Source organism: Falco biarmicus, chromosome 2 (assembly GCF_023638135.1).
Source record: "Falco biarmicus isolate bFalBia1 chromosome 2, bFalBia1.pri, whole genome shotgun sequence".
In the NCBI taxonomy this organism is placed as follows: Eukaryota; Metazoa; Chordata; class Aves; order Falconiformes; family Falconidae; genus Falco; species Falco biarmicus.
The window spans coordinates 93,448,174-93,469,102 of record NC_079289.1 but is presented as its reverse complement, the minus strand read 5'-3'; the positions used below and the strand labels follow the sequence as shown (position 1 = coordinate 93,469,102).

At 41.7% G+C, this 20,929-nt stretch overlaps 1 protein-coding gene across 1 annotated transcript in view; it reads right to left on the bottom strand.

Moving 5' to 3' along the window:
* The window catches only part of VEGFD (vascular endothelial growth factor D), a 31,114-nt gene extending 11,201 nt beyond the window's left edge, over window positions 1–19,913 (bottom strand). Inside the window, exons 1-2 of the mRNA XM_056329364.1 lie at window positions 19,262–19,913; window positions 1,181–1,391 (exon numbers count right to left, since the gene is read on the bottom strand). Of these exons, the coding sequence (XP_056185339.1) occupies window positions 1,181–1,391; window positions 19,262–19,351 (301 nt within the window). The 5' untranslated portion in view covers window positions 19,352–19,913. The remainder of the gene's footprint in view (window positions 1–1,180; window positions 1,392–19,261) is intronic.
* Between the last annotated feature and the right edge of the window lie 1,016 nt (window positions 19,914–20,929).

Genomic DNA, 20,929 nt, shown 5'->3' with positions numbered 1-20,929 from the left:
TGATCAATAGTGAGTAGAGAATTACGGTATTTGACACTGGGTACTACTTCTAATAACTCTATGGATCGTTAATAGTGCTATGTAGACTTGTAAAGGTATGTAAACGAAATGTTTATCATCAATTAAAGCCCTCCAAGTATTCTTCCAGTATGTATTTGATTTAGCTTCTCTCTGTACAAAATTTCTATGAGAAGTTTGAAACCATGCCTTTGATGTGACAACCCTTTTCAGACTGGTACTCGTATCTGCATTCCTGTGCTGTGGCTCAGAGAAGCAAATTAAGGCCTTTGCTCAGCCATAATTCAGCTGAGTAATAGTGTGCAAATGTGGCTGTGGTTATTGTAAAAGTGGTATTGGAACAGGGTCAGCAATATCTGATTTCCCAAAAGGAGAGTGATATGATCACATCACTTCAGGGTAAAGACTGAACAAAAAAAAGTATAGCTCAGGCTGTCCTTCGTTAGGCTGCAGTGTGGCTTTGCTGTAGGATATCTGTGTGCTAGACCAAAGCATAGTAACTGATCTTTTATTTTACATCTATGAACATACAGTGCCTCTTGGGTGTCTGACCTACAAGGAACAATATTCATTTTTGCTACAGATAGGGCAATAGATTGTGATTCCCTGCATTCAGTTGTCAGTTGGTTGTTTGAAGATATTCTTCTCTCTGGAGAAACTGCCTCAGATGGATTGAAATTAAGGCAATACCTTTTTCCTCTGCAGTTCCCACCCGGACACTGCTGCTGGTGCAGCCAGTGCCTTATGTCAGAGCACACCTAATAAAAAAAGGATTTCTATGCCTGCAGTAAAGCTCATTCGTTTCTACCTGAAAGCAAATTCTGAGATTTAGCACAATGTTGCTGGCTGGCCCCTCGGCCAGTCATTCCAGCCTGTTCTTTGCACACTGACTTCCCCTCTTTTCTGTGGACTGACAAATCCATACATAACACATCTTCCCTTCGGAGAGTGTACAGGGAGCAATAAGCCTGATTTAGCCACAAAACAAGGAGGCATACTCAGGCTGTTGTCTGACATTTTTTCATACAAAGTAATTCTCCATGAATGCCATGTTGTTTCCAGTGCAAGTGTATTTTAGGAAACCCCTGGTACTTAATGCTTTATTGCACAAGAATTAGTGGTCCTGAAGCCAAGATCAGACTCAGCCACTAGCTGCACCTACCTTTCAGTGTATCGATATCATAGAAAGCAGCAGCAAATCTGGTGGAGCGATGTGATGCAGAGCGGGAGTCTAAATTGGCCAGACTCTTGAGTTTTAGCCTGCATTTCCACAGCTTCCAGTCCTCAGAGTGAGTGATGCGAAGCAGCTCTTCCAGGCTGGATGCTCTCCTGATCTGCTGTTCTGACCGTTCCAATGCTGACAGAGATGTCCTCTGGAAAGGAAGAGGGCAGTCAGAAAGGCAGTACCTACCTTTACAGCCTGCCCCCAGTGCAGCACATGGAGCGCTGGCACAAAAAGGCAGCGCATCACTGAGGACAGCTGAGAGTCCCTGGGAAAACAGCAGCATACAGAGATGTACTGGGCTTTGATAGTGTGCAGCACCAGATTGAGCTGCAGGATTTGCGCCCATATAAATTGGGAAGGGGCGGTACCGACTTCCTCACCCTTTCCATCACAGGCCCCAGAGCTATTTGACAAATGCAGACTTTACTGTACCCCTGGTCCCCAGGGAACCTGGCAGACACTGATCTGAGTTGGCCAGCCATGCCAGCATGAATCCCCAACCTGAATGAGTTCAGCTGGTGAGCACAACACGCGTGCCTTTGCAGCAAGCCACCTTGGGTGCCAAAACTCTGGTGCCAGCCATGAGACATCACCGCAGGGGCAGGTGATACAGCTGGAAGCTGCCCTAAGTACAAGGGCCCATCCACAGGGTGGGCAAGCACAACATTCAGCGTGCTGCAAAGGCAGGATGCACCTGCCATTTCCCATCCTGACTACCCTCTGGGTCACGACCAAGTCAGCTAAAGCGGCCTCAAGTCAGCCTCAGCACTGTGGCTGTGCAGCAGCATTAGCACAGTCACTGTATTTTCCACCTGTATGATGTACGTGACCATTCTCTGCTCCCATGGGAGAACGCTCCCTACAAAGAACTACCCTATCAGTTTAATGTTGCTATTCATTGAAAAAATACCTGTTTAACAGAAACTTAATATTGCATAGCACCCCATAACAATACTGGTTTCTTTGGCTGCTGCTTTCCAACATCTGTGTTTGTGCCTTTATCAAGGCACTGAGTATTTATTTCCACTGACTCACCAGTTCTGCTGAAAATTGTTGCCTCCAACCCAAGTAAAAGGTTATCTTTGTAAATGGCTGTGTTGCACTGGGCTGGTGCTCTCAGCTGTACTCTGGTCATGCAGCTGACTGTACTTTTTGATTTGCAAATAAAGGGCTGCAGTGCCAGCTGTCATAAATAAAACACCAGTTCTTAAAAGCAAAGCTGAAGTATAGGAAGCTGGCAGTGAGGTGTGTAGCAGCCTGGAGTCAACCAGTAGCAAGCGAGTGCTCTGTATAGGACTAGGGAAGGGGTAGGGGAAAGGGTCACCTATAAGAGGAACATTTTTAGATGAGATCTGAAACCCAGGCACTGAGTGCATCTGTTATTTATTATTAAAACATCTGTGGCATTTATTTTGCAATGATACAGATGTTAGCCTGTACATACGGGCCAAGTTAGTTTTTTCGGTAATTACCTTCCACTGACCTAAAATTCCCTATGTAGTTAGCTCAGAATAAGTTATTTGCTCTTCTTTTATGCCCATACAGAACATTATATTGTGCACTAGAAATCTGCCATGTTTTGTTATAGGAATAGCTGTTTTTCATAGATGAATGACTTCTCATATATTTCATATGTAGTAAAAACTGGAAAACCCATCTCAATACCTATGGACAGACAGCTCGGATGGAATGTGAATTCTTAGCACCAGTAACTGAATTTCAAGTTAGTTTTACAAACAAGCTGCCCAGAATTTTGCTGATCTAGGAAAGCTGAAATTCAGCTTGAGGTCAATGTGTCAAGAGTTATTTGTTCTAAGAACCGCAGCTTATATTCACTCCTATTCACAAACTGTCTCCTTGACCTTGCAAAATTTGAGAGTGTAAGACCAGCACTCTCACGATAATGGGACCAAAGATATTAAAACTGAACTCTGTTAACTATTAACAAGACTTTTTTTCTCTCTTTGTGTTAAAAAGATGTTCTAGCTGAATCAGCATCCAAAACTTCTAGACCAGACTGAATTTACAGAGAACCTGCAAAATGAGATGATGGTATTCTGTAAATTACAAGACATGTCACTGTACTTCTTGTAAGAGTCAGTAGTTTGAGACTATCTTTTCTATTTCTTTTACTGAAATATCAAGAGGCTTTATTAATTGTTATTATATGAGCAAAATAACCTAAGATGAAAGGCACAGAAAAAGTATACATGCCTCCTCAGGGTAAGCAAAGATCTCTGGGTTTATCTAAAGCAAGAACTTGTACTGTTTTAAGGATTTTTGTATTTTTAAAGCTATACAAATTCCTTAATGTGGACTGAATACACTGAAATTAACCTTATGCCTTCGGAAGTATTACTGTATAGAAAGGAGGAGAAGTTATATTAGTAGAAGTCATTTTTATACCAAAAAGTGCATCTCCAATAGGATTTGAATTCTGGAAATTAAAAAAATGTACTTCTGATATTGACAAGTAGTAGTGTTATTGACAAAGCCTGCCTATGTGTGCAGGGCTTTCCTAATTTTACTGGTCTTCATATATTAGAAATTCAAGAATGGTTAAAGGAATGGAAGGAACAGTGCTCATTACAGAATTCCCTCAGCAGTCATCAGAAATGTGTCCTAATTTACTGAACCATGATCATCCAAAACTCACACAGAGTCCTTGGAACAGAGTTATCATATCTCTGTCAGCTCCAGCCCCGCTCAGCATTGCCTGGGCTATTCAACCCTGAAATTAATCTTTTGCTTCTATTCATTTCATGTTTCCTAACACCTATCCAAGCTCTGCAGTTTGACCTGATCACCAGTTGCCTACCATCACAATGCCAGAATAATTGTCTTCCTTCTTGTATTTGACTTCTTCTTGGAGGCAACGGTTTTAAAGTTGGTTTTCTAACTTCTTCAGAGGAATCCTGATGCAGTACAGAATTTCTTGATGCCCTTTCCAGTGACAACAACAGCATGAGACAAATCAGAGTCTCTTCCTTTGAACACTGCTCACACTAGGTAAGATAGTGAGCTGAAAGCACTGCTAGCTTTTAACAGAGGGCTGAATCCCAAATAGTTGTAGGTTTTTACAGTGTGGACACAATGGTGAGCGGAAAACACTGGTAGCTTTTAATGGAGGGCTGAATCCCAAATAGCTGTGGGTTTTTACAACGTGGACATCTATTTTGTTTGTGAGCTAGTCACTCTCAGCTTCCTCTATAGCCAGGGCAGAGAAATATAGATGCTTTCAGAGCATGATTCATTTGAAAGCCTTTCTACTGGCTGCCCAGCAAACCTGGGCTCACAAGATCACAAGAGGTATCAGTGTGGTAGATCTTTGGTCAAACAAAGCTCACCACAGCTATCTGGGGTATAAAACATCTGAAGAGAAGCACCTAATTTTGTTTCATTCTACCTAAGCACCAAAACAGGAACGATGAATACCACCTTATGTGTTTGGTTTGAGTCCTTTGAGACTACTACAATGCTCTCAAACTAAAATGTTCTTCTAAACACTTGCTACAGCATGGACAGACTGTTCAGCATCCAGAAGGACATCCCTCATCCTTATACACTTTGACCATAGAGGTAGCTATCCGCAACTTAAAAGCATTCAAAACTAAGAGCTTAAAAAATGAAAAGAGCGTGGAAGGTCCATCAGCCCCCCCAGGTGGGCACAGCTCTACAGCCTTGGACACCACAGACTGAACTACTTCAGTCAGGCACCCTCCTTGCTATGACATAGCAGCACTGAATAACGTGTCATCACAGAATCTTTCCAAACCATTAATTTCTAGTTATCCTGTTTTGGAAAGGATGGTATCAAATGAAAACACAGAACCTCATACATTCTCAGATAATACCATAGATGATGTGCCCATAGGGCTGCTGGCACCTCACAGATGTGGAGACTTCTTTCATATATTGCAGTTTAAGTTCAAGCCCTGTTTATATATAGACAAACAGACTGACTGAAAAGTCCCACTTAGAAGAGTGCAGCTTTGCACAGAAAAATTAATGTTTCACAATGTGAAATTGGAGGAAGGTGTTAGGTTTAACAGTGTCCCAAACCTACCTCTCATGTGATGATAAAGGACTTCATCCCTTCTTATAGTGATATGGAGTGGACAGCAGTTAAAATCAGTGTTTGAACAAGAGTGGAGCTCCCTGCTCAGCCACAGAGCAGGGGGAAGCGCGCAGAGAGGTCAGACCTCCACTGACATTTCTGGGAGACCAGCTCCTCACAAAAAGCTAGAGAAACAGAGCTTCCACCTGTCTCCTTCTCCTGACTGTAGCCAGCTGCACATGCTATTTCCCACTTTTCAGATACCCCCCTATTTTAGGCTTTCTCTGATAACTACAGGCCTGCCTTCCAAGTTCCCCTCCCATTCTCCTCTCTGCTGTCATCATCTTGTACTGCTTGGATACCACTGTGCTTTTAATCTTTATTTTTAACTCCTTTCCCCATATTTTGCCATGTGGGAGTCTAATGAAACTTACCTCAGGCTAAGCTGTTCAGCCTCCTGGTGCAGAAGAACGTACATTTTTCTCCCCTCCATAGCCTCATTCTACTTCCCTTACATTGACCCAAATTTTAGTAGTCAGCTGGGGTGAGCTGTCACCACTATGGGAGCTGTTCTAATGGCTGTAACCTAGGTGTGGAGCAGGACTTCACTGCACTTCGCATGGTTCACATAGGTAGCAAAATGCTGATCTCTGGCTCCAGAAAGCTTAAAGTACACATTAAGGCTTGAGAGAGAAAGTAGAGAAGGAGCCGTTGGCAAAGGGCCAGAGTAATGTCCTTTACGTGCTTCCAAAATGAACAGATTACCTGTGGAGCCGTATCACTGGAAAACTCCAAATGTCCTAAACTTTCAGTACCTGTAAATGTACACTCTGTAGACAACCAAATACCTGAGGCTATTGCCTACAAGAAATGTTTGTGTAGAGCTCATCAGTAGCAGATATCAAAGTAGTAGGTTTAAGTACTTCATTCTTATCTCTTCAGCTTACTGCTGCTTTTAATACCATTTTGCTAAGTATCTTATCTAAGAATGAATCCAATATCCAGAGATAAAAATTAGATTCATATTTAAATGAATTTGTATTTTTTTTGTAACATTGACATTTCATATGTTCCAAAACTATTCTTCAACTCAAAGAGGAGTATCTGTTTTCCTCTATTTGGGCTATGAGCAACATCATCAACATCAGGAAATGATAATGTGGGTTAGCATTGTGATTTTTGGATAATTAGAACTTCTGTCCTTCCAAAAGAAACCATAATGGGCTATCTATCTTCTTCCTAGGAATCTGAAATGCCAGAAAACCCCTAAAAGTAGTTAGCATTGGAAAGGAACAAGAGAAAAAGCAGTGGTACATTCAGTGGCCTTTCCCACCTTGGACCCTGGCTTAAAGCAGACACTGAGTTCATTACCCTGTTTACTGACGCCACTTAAATATTTGGCTTATGCATCATGTCATACAGATGCACAATCGCACACCCAGTCTGCACTGTTCAAACTGGGCCTTGTCTTAAGAGTCAGTACTGACAGTCTCCTGCCCAGTGCTGCAGCTCAGCAGTTTGCACCTTTTGTCCATGCTTGACAAGCTTCTAGATTTCTTGCCTAAGAAAAAGTACCCTACCCTTTTCAAACGGATGTCTGAGTCAGCCAGAAGAACCCATGTTTGCAGAACTCCTTTTTTTTGTATGTGCCGCTCTTTCCAGCCTGACACAGATGGTCTTTTCATTAACAATGTGTTTCAGGATCTCCTGGAGGTATTTTGAACAACGGAGGAAAGGTGTGTAGAATATGATAGTAAAAGAAAGGCTCACTAAAGTCCTAAATCTATTTGAGGACCTATAGCACAAACACATGCCTAGGACCCAAAATTAATTCTTTCCAAGGCCATCAGCAACTATCAGTACTTTTATCTAAGAAAACAGATGCATGGTGAATAATGGGTTTTGTGCCTGAGGAGGCAAAAATAAAGCTTGATCAAAATCCATATTTTGCTCTGAGGAAAGTCCTGATAGCATTTCACTGTACTGAAGCACAGCCACAGACCCAGGACATACATCCTGAAAGATTACACAGGTGTCCCCTTTCCTTAAGCCCCACCCTCACAGTCTTTATCCACAGTGGCACTTAAACCTCTGCTTAAAGCTAAACACATGTAAGGGCTCTTCTGAAAAGGAATGTTTTTCTGAGTTAGGGTCACAGATACTATTGTGGCAAGTGCTGCATAAACACCAATGGAAATCTTCAACATTATCACTGTGTCTGGGGCCAGGACAAATGATTAAGGAACCTCTCAATAACCTCGCACTCTTTTGTGATCCATCCTCTCGACACTGAAGCAACAAAAAGAAGGTAACAGCTTTATCTTGCCAGGGAAAGCAGATTGTAGCTGCATAACACAGAGTGATGACTTTTAATGCCACATATCACAAACATGGCCAAACACGTTTAAGCTAAGTTCAGGTTAAATCTTTCAAAATTAACTGGGGTGGGGTGGGGGGTGGGGGGGTGTAAGTAGTTTCATTGCAAAGTGAGGGCACTCTGGCAGCATGCGAGGACATTTTGAACCTTTGTGTGAGTGTTCTGTGCTTAATGCAGCAGTAGCAGCTGCATTAGGTTCCAGAGAAGTCATGTAGAAGATGAAAGCTTGATGCAACCAGAAGTTGAATCCCCCCCATTTTTGTGCTGCTGGAAGGCTATTCTCAGAACTAGACTCAAACCAGTTTAAATACTAGGTAGTTGATTCATTGCCACATGAAAATACCAGGGAAGTTTGTTGCTATACATGCTACACCTGACAATGACGCCCTTTTCTTCTGTGATGCATTTTCCAAGGTGTTTTTACAACAGTGTATGAGCTGGTCATGGTTATGCGCTTATCTTGCAGAGGTAGATTGCTTACAGCTCCCGGCCACCCCACAATCATTAAAAATAAGGAAAATCTGATCCTATGGGTTATTTGCCTGAAAATATGAAATAGTTATCTGAGACTCCTGTTATAGTTAACAGAGAAAAATAGGTCCATAGGGTGCATGTTCATCTAATTCTGAAGTCTGTTGGATAAACTGTGACTCCAGACTGCCTCTTTCTCTCCATTGATGCTGAAGGAGGAGTTGGCAGGTCACTAACTCCTGAATCCCACTCAACTGAGAGCAGTCAAATGAGATGAAATCCCTTCTCCTTATCCAAAGCACAAGCAATTTATGAGGGACAGCAGTCAGTTTTTCTCAGGTACACAAATACAAACAACCAGGAATTGCAACTGCACCCCATGGTCTGAAGGACCCTGGACTGGCTGAAGGCCAGCATGGCAGCTGTCTGGTCAGAAGAAAGTGCTTCATTCCCTGCCTCAGAGCCATAGGGACTAGTTGCTCAGCCTGTGGCTCACAGCACACAGACTGTGAGCAGGTGTGGCCAGGGAACTATAAAGAAGTTTCTGTAGAAAAGTCTTGTTTTCTCTTGGCAGGAAAACAGGGCAGCTCCTGCCATTGCAAAACCAATGAAGATCTACATGGTGTCTGAAGGTCTCTTGTTTGACCATTTTCCTGATGAGAGTGCAAGCTTGTGTGGAGTTTCGACAGTAAGAGGAACCCCTTTTGAGGATTTTCATCATTATTAGTACTATTTTTAGCATTATTGTGGCTGTTAGGAGTACGGAGTCAAGTAGAAACACAAAACAGAGGCAATCCCTAATGTGGTGTCTACAGCCAAAGTAAAAGATGAGAGAAAACAGAGGAAGGCATTCATCCAAAAGGAGTATAGTAACAGAAAATATTGCTCAGAGTGATGGGCCATGAATTTGAGATAGCAGGGACTTAGCCATTGCCAAATTTTATCATAACAAATATTGTATATAATACAGAATCTTGTATCCTTGGGGTGTTGCATAATGGGTAATAAAACAGTGAGAGAATCTTCTGCAGCTTGAAAATGACAGGCTTGAGGGAGTGACTTACTGCCTTATCAACAAGGAACTGCATCACCCTATAAACATCTAGCATGAGGTGTCTAACTCTACCTCATCTGACACATACTAGTTTGCATTAATTTTATCATCACCATTGTATTTCATTTCTGAGCAGAGAAAGAACATCTACATTTCAACTGTTCCAATAAAATCAGAAGTTTGATTCCCTGTCAGCTATGAACTTCTGATATACAAAGTCTCATCCCTGACTGTATCCCCTCTGGAAGCATGATTATCTATGCATTATTAGTGCACAAATAAGCTATTTTTAATTATAGTGAACATGACCACAGAGAGACAAAACAATGAGATATTTTGAATTCCTAATAATATTATTCTATGAAACAGATGGGCTTGTCATGGGATTTTTGAGTGACCATGACAGTCTTTGCCGTCATTATTAGAAGCATAGGTGGTTTCAGGTGCATGCAGCACTTCATTCCACCTTCAAATGGTGACTGTTTAAACAAATACTCAATTCTGTTCTAATACTTAGTAAAAAATTTAGGCTTTCCCAGTGCACTGCCTTATCCAGACTAAACAATATATACTAAAATAAGATGGATCATCAGTTACACCATTAATAACCTGGAGGGAAATGCTGCTTATGGTGGGGGCAAGTTTAGGCCCTGTGAGGCAGATTTCCAGCTGTCACTTTTTTAAGAGGATGCTTTCTCCAATGAGAATTGTATTGGAAGTGTACAGCTATATTGTGCAAGTATCTAGCAAAAATATGCAACTGGACTGAATTTCTTCTTTAAGAGGTTGGAAATGGCCTCTATAGTCTTTCCTTAAATATAAAATTAACAAGGATGGTGTTACAGTTGAGAAATCCTACAGTTGCGGTTGGTGTATGATAGTCAAAGAAGCTGGGGGTTTGGGGCTTGGAGGCAAAGTACCAGGGCAGCACTTTTTGCTTTTCAAAGCGTCCTCAGAAAATTGATACCTTGATTTGCCTGCTAATATTTTCAGCTGTGCCCACTACTTCAGCATTTTCTGCAGCTGCATCGAAGGGAGGTTCCATGTAGCTCGCACCAGCAAAAATATGCATGTCAGACGTGCATCACCTGGCTGTAATGCCCAGACAGCTACTCCCGCTGTGCCTGCCGAGAAGGAGTGCTACTCTGAGTGGAAAGCCTGAAGGTCACCTCTCTACCCTCACAAGTGCCTGCTTTCCCAGAAGAAGCTGAAGGACTGAAGAGCAGGCATTGGAAAAAAAACCCTTTTGCTTCCCTCGCCCACAGCTTAAGCAAAACCTCTCCCCTGTCTGCCCCCAAGGTTAAAGAGTGTTGGCCTTGGCCATGCATCCTCTCAGGAAAGGGCGACTGTGATCACACCGCTTCATCCTGAAGGCCTGTGTGTCATGGCTGCTGAAGGAGAAACTGCATAGAGGCCTGTCCTGTAAGAAAAGCAGTGGAGAATTGCCAGAGCACAGAAAGGAGGACTGACAGATACGTTACTTGGGGGTTTGGGAGGAACATAAAACAATAAAACTTATAGTTTGACTGGGTGTGGTATGAGGGGACAAGAGGCTGACAGGGGGACATTTACCTGAGGCTGCCACAATTCTCACTGATACAGATGTGATGTTTGAAGGCCTCTTTTGCTAAAACCTTGTCAGTACATCATCTGGCCAAGACCCAAAACTGGAGGAGAAACAACTTCTAGGCTGCTCCACCTTTGATGTTCAGTGTGGTAAAAATCTCCCACCAGACCCCCCATCCTGGAAGTCTCTCTCCTTGGGCTCCAGCCTTACTTCCAGTGAAGACAGGAGACTTAATTACAGTTTCCTAAACTTTGTGGTCAAGGTGGTGATAAAACAATTTCTACTTTAGCTGAAGAGGACATGTTTTCACAAGCAAATAAATTAGCTACCGTATGACTTCAAAAGAACAGCTGCTTTATATTTTGAATGGCCTTTTGAACTAGAATAGATCTTCGGTTGTGCCACAGCAAACAAATAGGACCTCTTGCACTTTAGTAGCGTGCTTACATTATCAAAATACTCAGAGATGAGACATTTTGGTTGCTCTATTCTTGGTTTGAATGAACCAAAATATTCAAAGAACTAAAACTATCAGAATTGTGCATGATTTTGTGAAAGCATAAATCTCAGAATAGTTCATATTCTTTTTCATATCCAAAGCAGTCAGAGACTGACAATATTTTATCAAAATACCTCTCACAACTATATACTTTTAGCCAGCTAGGTCTTTACAGCAAAATAAGGGAGGCTTTCTTCTAGCCAGCAAACATTTTGAGAATCAGCTGTAACTCCCATCAAACTAATATTTCTTCCTCCAGCCAGGTCTTTTGGCTCTTGTGGGAAACATCCTCACAGCAGCTGAAGCGTGATTCTGAAGGTGACAACATTCACTGTGCATCATTCTGTCGGCAGTAATGAAAAAGCCGGATGGGCAAGTGGAAGAGTAGGTCTGCTATAGTATGGAATTTCTTCCTGTTCAAGACTAGTCATCTACACGGAGAGTTTACCTTTAGGTCCATCCTACAGTGGATCAAACAAAGCCTATTTGCTTGGTCTGTGAAAGGACACAAATGGATTGTCATAAATGTCCAGGGTGGCAACTCACTGATATATCCCAAATCTACTGACAGCGTTGGGAGTCTTACAGGACATCTTCCGACTCTCTGCTTGCATGCTGGTTTGTATCATCTTGCATTGCTGCAATCTGGTCAGGCAGCTGTGATGCGCAGCTAGGAACGTTACATAGCACTTACTCCATCACAGACAATGTTAGTGCTAGTCTAATATTGTGACAGGGTACACATGTCAAAAATAGCATATTATATGTGTTTACAAAGAGCGTGTCCAGACTGTAGTCACTTTCTTTTGATATTTGTCCATTCTTTGGAAGTCACTGAGGTTTAGACAGTGGTTTTGGAAGGGTTCAGTAATAGAGACCTGAATGAAATCAGATGACTATGCTTGCTTTTAACACTGAAAATATTTTTAAATATGATGAAGGTTCCTTCAGTTAGTGCTTTCATTGGTTTCTGGGTTGCCCCAAGACACTTTAATAAATGTTTTGGAACTGTGACTACCCAATTGGATGGCCAGGTTTCAAAATGTCACTTCACAAAGCAAAGCCATTGCCAGTACTGAATGAACTTATGTTACCCTGATCACATGCACACATTTTCCTGGAACTGTATTTTTTCTTTAGTAATATTTCCCTAACAGTTCAGGAAAGTATCCTAACATGGTTTCTGAGTCACATTGCTAGTTAAAGCAAAAAGTTTTGCCTGTTTGTATGGCACATGCTCTACATGCAATGTGACATAAAATACAGTAACATGATGCAAATTTTTTTGCAATTCAACCCGACTCGTATAGAATTCCTTCCCCAACTGCACACAAAAAGCGACCATGCTGCAGTTGGTGACAATGAATTCTTAAAAATAACCCAGCATGCTTCCCACCTGCAAGCATGGCTCAGACAAAGCCGTCCTTATATCCTGATAATAAGGAGAGCAGCCACCCCTTTCCAAACCCATGTGGCGCTCACGCTGGATTGCCAAACCCCATGTGTTCAGCTGTATGTCCCTTGTACTTGGCGTGACTTTGCTGAAGCAGGAAGAACCCTAGATGGCGTTCTACTACTAGCTGAGTGGTCGCACACTTTAAGTCACATTGGGGGGCGGGGGGGGGGGGGTAATATGAAAAAATATGCAAATATAAATATCCTTCAGGAAGCTGAATTTTTCTTAATGTGAGCAGACTAAAATACCCTGCTCAATTGTTCTGCTATTCATTGATACAGAAGCCCATATATAGCTCTTTCACAAGGATATAAAAAAAAAGAGCAAATTCTGCTTGGCCTTCCCATCAGCAAATGAGGTCTCTGCAGCTGTAGTGGGGGCACACAGCATTTTGTCTCCATTCTTCAAATCCCAACAAGAATTATGAAGATTTGCAAAACATCCTGGGAGTTAGGGAGCAGGTGGAGAAGTAGATAAGGGACTGGCACATAGTGGGAGGAAAAAGGAATTCTTAAGGAATAAGGGTTTCTGTAGGAAAGGTATCATATTAGATTTACTTCCCTGCAGCAAAATATCTCAGGACATCTCCCCCACCTCCCCCAGAAAAGCTGAGCAATACAGTCATTTTGGAACTACATCTCAAAGCTCAGCCCAAGAACATCAATGGCCAGTTTTGTAACTGGATTACTTGCTCTGAGAGAAAGGTCTAAAAGCAACATAGATCCTATTCATTTACTATAAAATAACTATAAAAGCTACTGTAGAAAATTTTTAAAGGGAATAAGAATACATGAGTAATCACCTACAACAACTATATCTTATTTATTTTTCCCAAATACCAATATGGTGTCCACAGGAGATAAGACATAAGTAAACCTTACTCAGATCTAGTCTGGAGTAGGGACAGTATTGATCAGAACAATATTTGCAGACACAACGGCAGAGGTCTCACAGGCCACAGTTTGCACCAGCTCTTTTTTCCATTTTCCAGCAGACTGTTTGCTTCCTGTGGGAGCCTGCATCAGTACTACCACATCAGTGGTTAGAAAGAATGCAAATGCCTGTGAGGGAGAAAGCACAAGTAGGCTGCAGAAAATAGAGACAAGCAACACTCACTGAGCTGGAGCTGATTGCTTGTTTTGGTTTCCTTGAGACCACAAATTAACAGAAAGTTGGTTCACTGCCCTCTGAACCTGCCTTCCTGCCTCCCCTTGTTTTCACAGTTTTAGATTTGAGCCACAACTGATGTCAAAGTTTATGTATTGCTGTCTTCATTTCAAACAGCTGACTATTAGAATTAATTTCTCAAACACTGCATCTGATTAAACAGCCTGATGTACTTTTGAGAGCCCTGCTCTATCCTTGGACATTACAGTCCTAGCTGAGATCGACTGGACTGGATCAGCAGCTGTGAGGGATTTTTTTGCTCTTTCTCATGAGCAAGAACTGCTCTTGATAAAGTAGCAGCGTGTTATAAGTTCCCTTTCCAAATTGATAAGAGCCAAGGACAGATGCATGGCAACAATACAGAATTGTTCTTTTATCCTTTGCTGTACCTTGTCAAGGCAGTAGCAGATAAGTCAGAACAAATTGGCTTTCCTCACAACCTCCCTGATATCTTCCCACTCCTGAAAGAAAAGCACAATCATTTCTGCAGGAATGCAGCAAGTACATTTTCACACTTTTTGGCTCATCGTGCCTATCAGAGATGGTAATCACAGAGAATTAACAGCAGCAGTGAAAAAGCTGGGGTAATAAAATACTTGTGAAAATGACAACTTCATAATCTTCATTTAAAAAAGTTTGCTAACTTTGAAAGGAAGCTGGATGCAAGGATGAAAAGCCTAGCTTAAACAGAAAAATTGTTTTCAACAACCTTTAGAGTTGCTTTTTTTTCTAGCTGCTGAGGAGTTTTCTGTACTTTCAGGAGTTACCTTTCAGGAAGATATCACAGGAGATAGAAAATTTATTAGAATCTCTCTTTCCTAGAAATGGTGCACACATTTGCAAGCAGTTATTAAGGAGCTTTGTAGGTCTGTCTGAAAAACAGTGTCAGTGGTAATTACAGAGACAAAAGCTTATATCCAGCTCTGCTGCTCAGATTTCTTTGCAGAGCTCTGTTTTTGTTGCACAGACAGACCGCAGCTGGCTCTAGGAAGGGAGAGATGCAAAGAGCTTCCTGATTCCTTTCACTCATGGTGTGATGGCTCTCCAGTATTTCGATGCCTTCCCAAGGGCAAGGCATTCTCCACTTAGGTGGTCCAGGGCCTGAGGATCATGGGGAAGTGTTTTTTCACTCTCACCAGTGGGCAAGGGCTATGTACCAGCTGTGTTTGGAAAGTGGCATCCACCTCTGTCCAGCTCACAGTGGCAATACAAGATTGTTGAATCTAGGAAGAGGTGTTAGAGCAAAAATGACCACGCCAGGCTGTATCGATGTTTAGTATAGAAGTTTTTACTTCTTTACGACCGTTTTCAGGTTTAGCTGTGGAAAAGGAGCGCATGTAACAGACAGCAGCCATGTTTACCTCCTGCGCTAAACACATCAAACCCCTCAGTCTTCTGATCAGAAAGCAAATTTCTAGTTCAGTGACACCTCTCAGCCTATCAGCTGTGGATTTCTCTCTAATGAACCAAAGAAGGGTGCACCATGGGGAGAAGGTCTCTGCAAACAGAAAAGACTGTGATTCTGTTATAATTTGGGTATTACCAGTTGCCCCTTACTCTTGCCCTCCCCCTAGCACTTTATTAGTAACGTAAGGGGCAGAATAGGGCAGGGAGCAATGAGACTCAGATTCTTAGAGATCAAGACCTCGCAGCCTCATTAGAGAGGCCGTTGTAGTGTTGGAAGGCAAAAACAGCTCTGACAGATCATTGGCTTTTCTTGGCAAAAAATTCACCTTACCTCTGATGAATATAGGACATAGCTCTTTGCATCTAATTTTAAAATTCTGGAAAAAAGTAGTCTGTATCTGTCGTTGTTCTAGAAAAGGAAAAATGTGTGGGAGAGAGACAGGAAAACAGACAGCAAAGTTTGCGGTTCCCTAGCTGAGGGGTTCCAAAACGTAAGAGATTGTCAGGACAAAAATTCAACACGGAATTTTTAAAGCACTTCCTGATGGGGGGTAGGGGTGGGGGGGAATGCTCAAAGTTCAGAAGACCCATGTGGGAATCCAATTGTTCAATGAGAACTTCATCTGTCAGGCTGGCATCCTGAACCAAGCAACTGGCGTGCGAGGCAGAGGCTTCCTGCCAGCCTTGACGTGATTTCAGCTAAGGAGCCCTGCCTGACACCTGCGTGGCTGCGCTCTCCCAGCTGAGGCTGCCCACTGCTCCCCATCATGAGACTGTTTTCCAGTTGTTTATAACACTGCCAGATGTTAGATGTTGAGGCTGAAACTTTCCATGCCAGATGTCTGCCTCAAAATTATTTGAATAATTTTTTTTGCTTTCTCTGTCAAAATGATTTGACCGCAGTTGAAGATGAAGCTCCTTCTTTATCCGTGCAAAAACATTTTCTGGCAATCTCATCTCTGCAAACGTCTGGCATTTCCCCTCTGTGGAACACAAATGTGAAGTTTTGACACCTGAGGAACCTTTATTGGCCCAGATGTGTCTACTGCTGTCTCTGCAAAAGTCCATGAAAACGTAAAAACCTCTGAAAGCAACAGCAGAGACCTGCCAGGGTTTAGCAGCTAGACGCTCAGCACATGGGGCCTGTGCTGACCCCACTGCATTTGGGAGTGGAGCAGGACATAGGTGCAAGGCACTGCAGGTCCAGCCCATGGGGCTGGGAGATCTCAGGCCACAGGAGTCGGGCAACCAAGGAAGGGAAGCTGCCAGATTTGCCTGTGGAGGGGGGAAGGAGATGAACACTGGTGGAAGAGGACAAGACCTGGCCAAGGAGGCTGAGAGCATCTGGGGAGACCAGAACTAGAAACTGGGGTCAGGAAAAAAACATAAAAAAGCTGGGAAGTTGTGACCACAGAGACAAAGCAAGAAGCTAGGGATGGAGGAGAGAAGCAGGGACCGTGGTCAGACATGACTGGAGAGAAAAGGGTCCAGTAGGGCTGTCTCTGAGGAAGTTGGACAGACCTCCTGAGGGTCTGAAAGAGAAGCAGGACATCCCCACCCAGGAGGAAGCAAGTAGAAAGGAGAGCACAAACAGGAGCCCAGTGGGGAAACCGAGACCCTGAGTCCTGGAGGTGAGGGAACATGGATCAAAAGCTGGGGTTGGAACAGGTCAGGAGTGGTGAGAGGAAGGAGCTGGGCGTGATGGGCGGGGGACAACCAGCCTTGGTGTGCACATATCGGGAAAAGGGACTCCTGTGCCCAGAAGAGGATGGGGTTTCTGAAGACTTGGGAAAAGCCAAGCACAACGGGGATACTTCTGTATCACGGCAGCTTGTACATAAGCTTTTTAAAATTCATGGCATTAATTAGGATACTTGCCAAAGGGGTATAAGAAAGTATTTAAATCCTTAGCCCCCCGAAACTGTTGCATAATACCATTCTGACACCACCTGATGTTTTAAACCATCAACAGGATTAAAACTTCAGGTGTCCTGGGCAGAGCTCAGCTGCCTGAACTCATCTAACGGGGGGGGGGGGGGGGCAGGCTGCTGGTTGTTCGCACTTCCTGGGTCTCGTTAGCTGCGTATTACCTGCACCCTGACCTTGTGGTTTTTATCCAGGCAATACTGCCATTGATCTTACAGAACCTTAAAAATATAAGATAAGGTAGGTGAATGCAATACATCTCTCCTGTGTTCTGCAAGTGCAATTTGAGGTGCAAATGGTAAGAACAGGCATAACCCTGTGTACCATTAATGCTGTAACATGAAGGACTTTTTGTGGGGTATATTCACATACGTACGCACACAAAAGCCCACAGGTCATACATGCTTTAGCATGACCAGACATCTAACATACCATGTAAACTATTAAAAGAACACTAATCAACAGCTTAGCCAAAAATCTCTACACAGAAAGAGCCAGAACAAGTGGAAAACCAGTCCTTTCCTTGTGACAATCAGTAACCAATGCATGTGAAACACAGCCCTTTTTAGTGTGATCTACACAATACCTTTAGGATAATCTTGGAAGCTAACAGTGATTTGTCATTATGTACAGTACGCTGTGGCTAAGCTGGGGTAGCCAAATTTCAATGAAAAGAATTACAGCTCTGGATGTTGGACAGACAATCCTATCACAGTCAATAAACTAAAACCCAGTCTAAATTAGCAAGAAGAGCTCTTGTATTTTTTCTAGGCAAAGTGGATATGGTTTCAGCATTTAATTAAAGGACTAACTAGCAGTGTGCTACTATGCTGAATAAACTTGTTTCCCACATGCGGACAGAATTATCACCACTGCCAATACTATCAACAGTAAGTATTCTATATTAGAAAGCGCTTTCTGGTTTAAATAAACTGATTCCTGCATGTAAGAAACCAGTCCTTTATCATGCAGTGCATAAAGGTAATGTATACAAGGCTGATTACTCTGGTCAAAGAACTGATTACTGAGGTTGTAAATTAAAAGCTTGTGAATGGGGAGGAGGCAAAGGAAGGGGTTAGTCATCAGTCATCCTGAGGCACACATTGCTCACCACTGCTAACTTCTTGTGCTGGCAACAGCAGCCTGCAATTAAGCACATAACCTAGCATTTCTTTTCCAAAACACAGGTCAGTATGCAGTGCAGTTCACAGGCTAGTGTGTAGTCATCTCTTGCAAGCAGGAGGTTTTCTGAAGTGAAAACGAAAGTATTAGCTTGTTTTGCTCTGTTAGTGAAAAACAATAATTTGTTCTGGACCACACACTGAATTAATCATTTTTGGACACAATGCACATGTAGAAAGTTGTTGCAGTTGTTGTTCTGATTTTTCTAAATGATTGTCCTGGATGGTCTCACATTGTCTCAGAAAGTCAGATCTGAAAAATCCTACTCGCAAGGTGAGGCTTCAGCTTAAATTTTGTTGCATGTATTATATTCAGAAGAAAGGCTAATTCCCAGGCAGCATGCTCTATTATTACTAGTTGCTGCTTATTTTAAAGTCCTGGATAATATCTCCTAAAAAAACAAAAGAAAAATATTTTTCTGATTTCTGGCAAACAAGCAAACAACTGATGAAAGCACATTTTTAGAGGAAAATTTTCAATACCAGAATACTAATCCCTGCAATTATAAATACCTAAAATAAAAAAGTATATTTAACGAGTATTCTAAATGTTCTAACTTGCATTTTTGTTTAGATTTTGCTTTTATTTTGCATGAATGACACTAAAAGTTTAACTTAAGAACAAAGTAAACAAGTACTTAATAACTAAAGACATAAAATATTAAATAGCAAATATGGGTTTAACTTTATAGATTTTTTTTCCTCTATGGCTGCTAACCAACTGTGCAACTACACCATCACAAAAAGGAAAAAAAAAAGTACCAAAACATCAAAAAGACCACAACCTTGCACATTAAATATATGTAATTCTGTCAATTTTGATTATTAAGAATGACTGTAAATAAAGATCACCTACCTTCACAGATCCATTCTCATAGTCAGATCCTTGCAGCAGATGTAGAAAAGAAACTATGAAAATATTCACAGTTGCCCACGGTTTGTACATTCTGATGTTTAAAATCCACAGGTTACTACGCAGTTGTTATCATACAACCAGAAACGTCCGTTTTGAAATGCATTTCTCTATCACCAGAAAAGAAAAGCTTCCAGAATTTCTCTTATAAACTCACAAAAGATCCCAACATCGGAGAGTAAATATCTGGCTCTTTACTGCTCAAAACAATTGTAAGTTCATCTAGAGAATGTAATTTCTTAGAACAGATTTTAGATACGCTTGAAAGAAAATCATGATAAGGGTTTAAATAGATATATATCTGTATGTATACACATACACGCTCACAAGTGATCGGGTATGGATTCCAGTTAATGAAGTTAATATATCTTCCATCAAGACACAGCGAAGCATTCAAAATCCATCTGTGGTCCAGAAAATGTAAGAAATCTGCTCTATTCTGTGCTCCGTGTTACAGCAGGCTTTTAAGATGGTAGCGTAATGGCCAATGTTTTGAGCTCGAGAGCTGTAATCCAACTCTGTATTAAAACTTTTTTCACAGCCTTCATGGAAGCTTGCAGAAGCATGTGTCTTAAATCTGATACAGACTTTGGCAGTAACGCAGTCAAATTTTGGCTCTAATCCCATTTTGTCCCTACCAATAGCATAGCAGTTTTTAAACTAACTGATGCAATCTGGATTCCCATTATTTTAAAGAAGATTACCTGAAACATGAAACTTCAGCACACTTTCTTACACACCACACATATTTTAAATTACTTCTAAAAAAAGGGAGGGAAAGGAAAGGAAAATAGACAGACTGACTTTCTTTAATGTGTTCTATCATATGGCATCAGATTTTCTGAATAATTTTAAAAAGGAAAGTCAAAAACTATCTTTGACAGCAAGGTTTTGATTTTCTTTTAATGAAAGCTTATAAATCTACAGATATAAAAGGAAAAAAATTATTTTTATTGCAGTGAGACACAATCACTGTTTCTGCCCCAATATGTGCAGGCTTTTTCTCTGTACATTTCTATATTTAAAATCCAAAATGGAAATCAAACATTTAAAATTATAACATAGACAAAGGCTCTGATAATTATGAATGTTAAATCTATATCACTGTACTCGTGTTACATACTGTGTTCAGGAGAGTAGTTCCACTCTCACATGGCTTAGGGTTTGCAGAATCAGACTCTATGGTTGTTAATATAAAACAGTCATATAGCTAATATTTCAGAGCACTGGTTTCCTACCTCTGACATCCAAGCAGTAGCTCTCTTAAATACAAGTCATACTCCTGTAACTGTCATTAGCTTGCATAATTTCTTCCTTAGGTATTCACCACAAACAGACATTGGAGAGAAAATTATTTGAATCCAGCTGTTGTCAGTTAACTGAGTCATTATGTTTTAAAAACATATATGTAACTGTATTGTTTTTTAGCTTTGTCTTTTGCCACTTGTTTTGGGAAAGCAATCTATTTCTCATTTTTTGGCTTATAACCCCACCCAGCCCACACTGGTTCATACAAGGACAGCAGGACTGTCATGTCTTTGAATTGGGTGTGAAAAAGCTCCTCTCCCTGTGTGCCTGCTTCTGCCCCTCGTACCTTCCCTGCACGCAGAC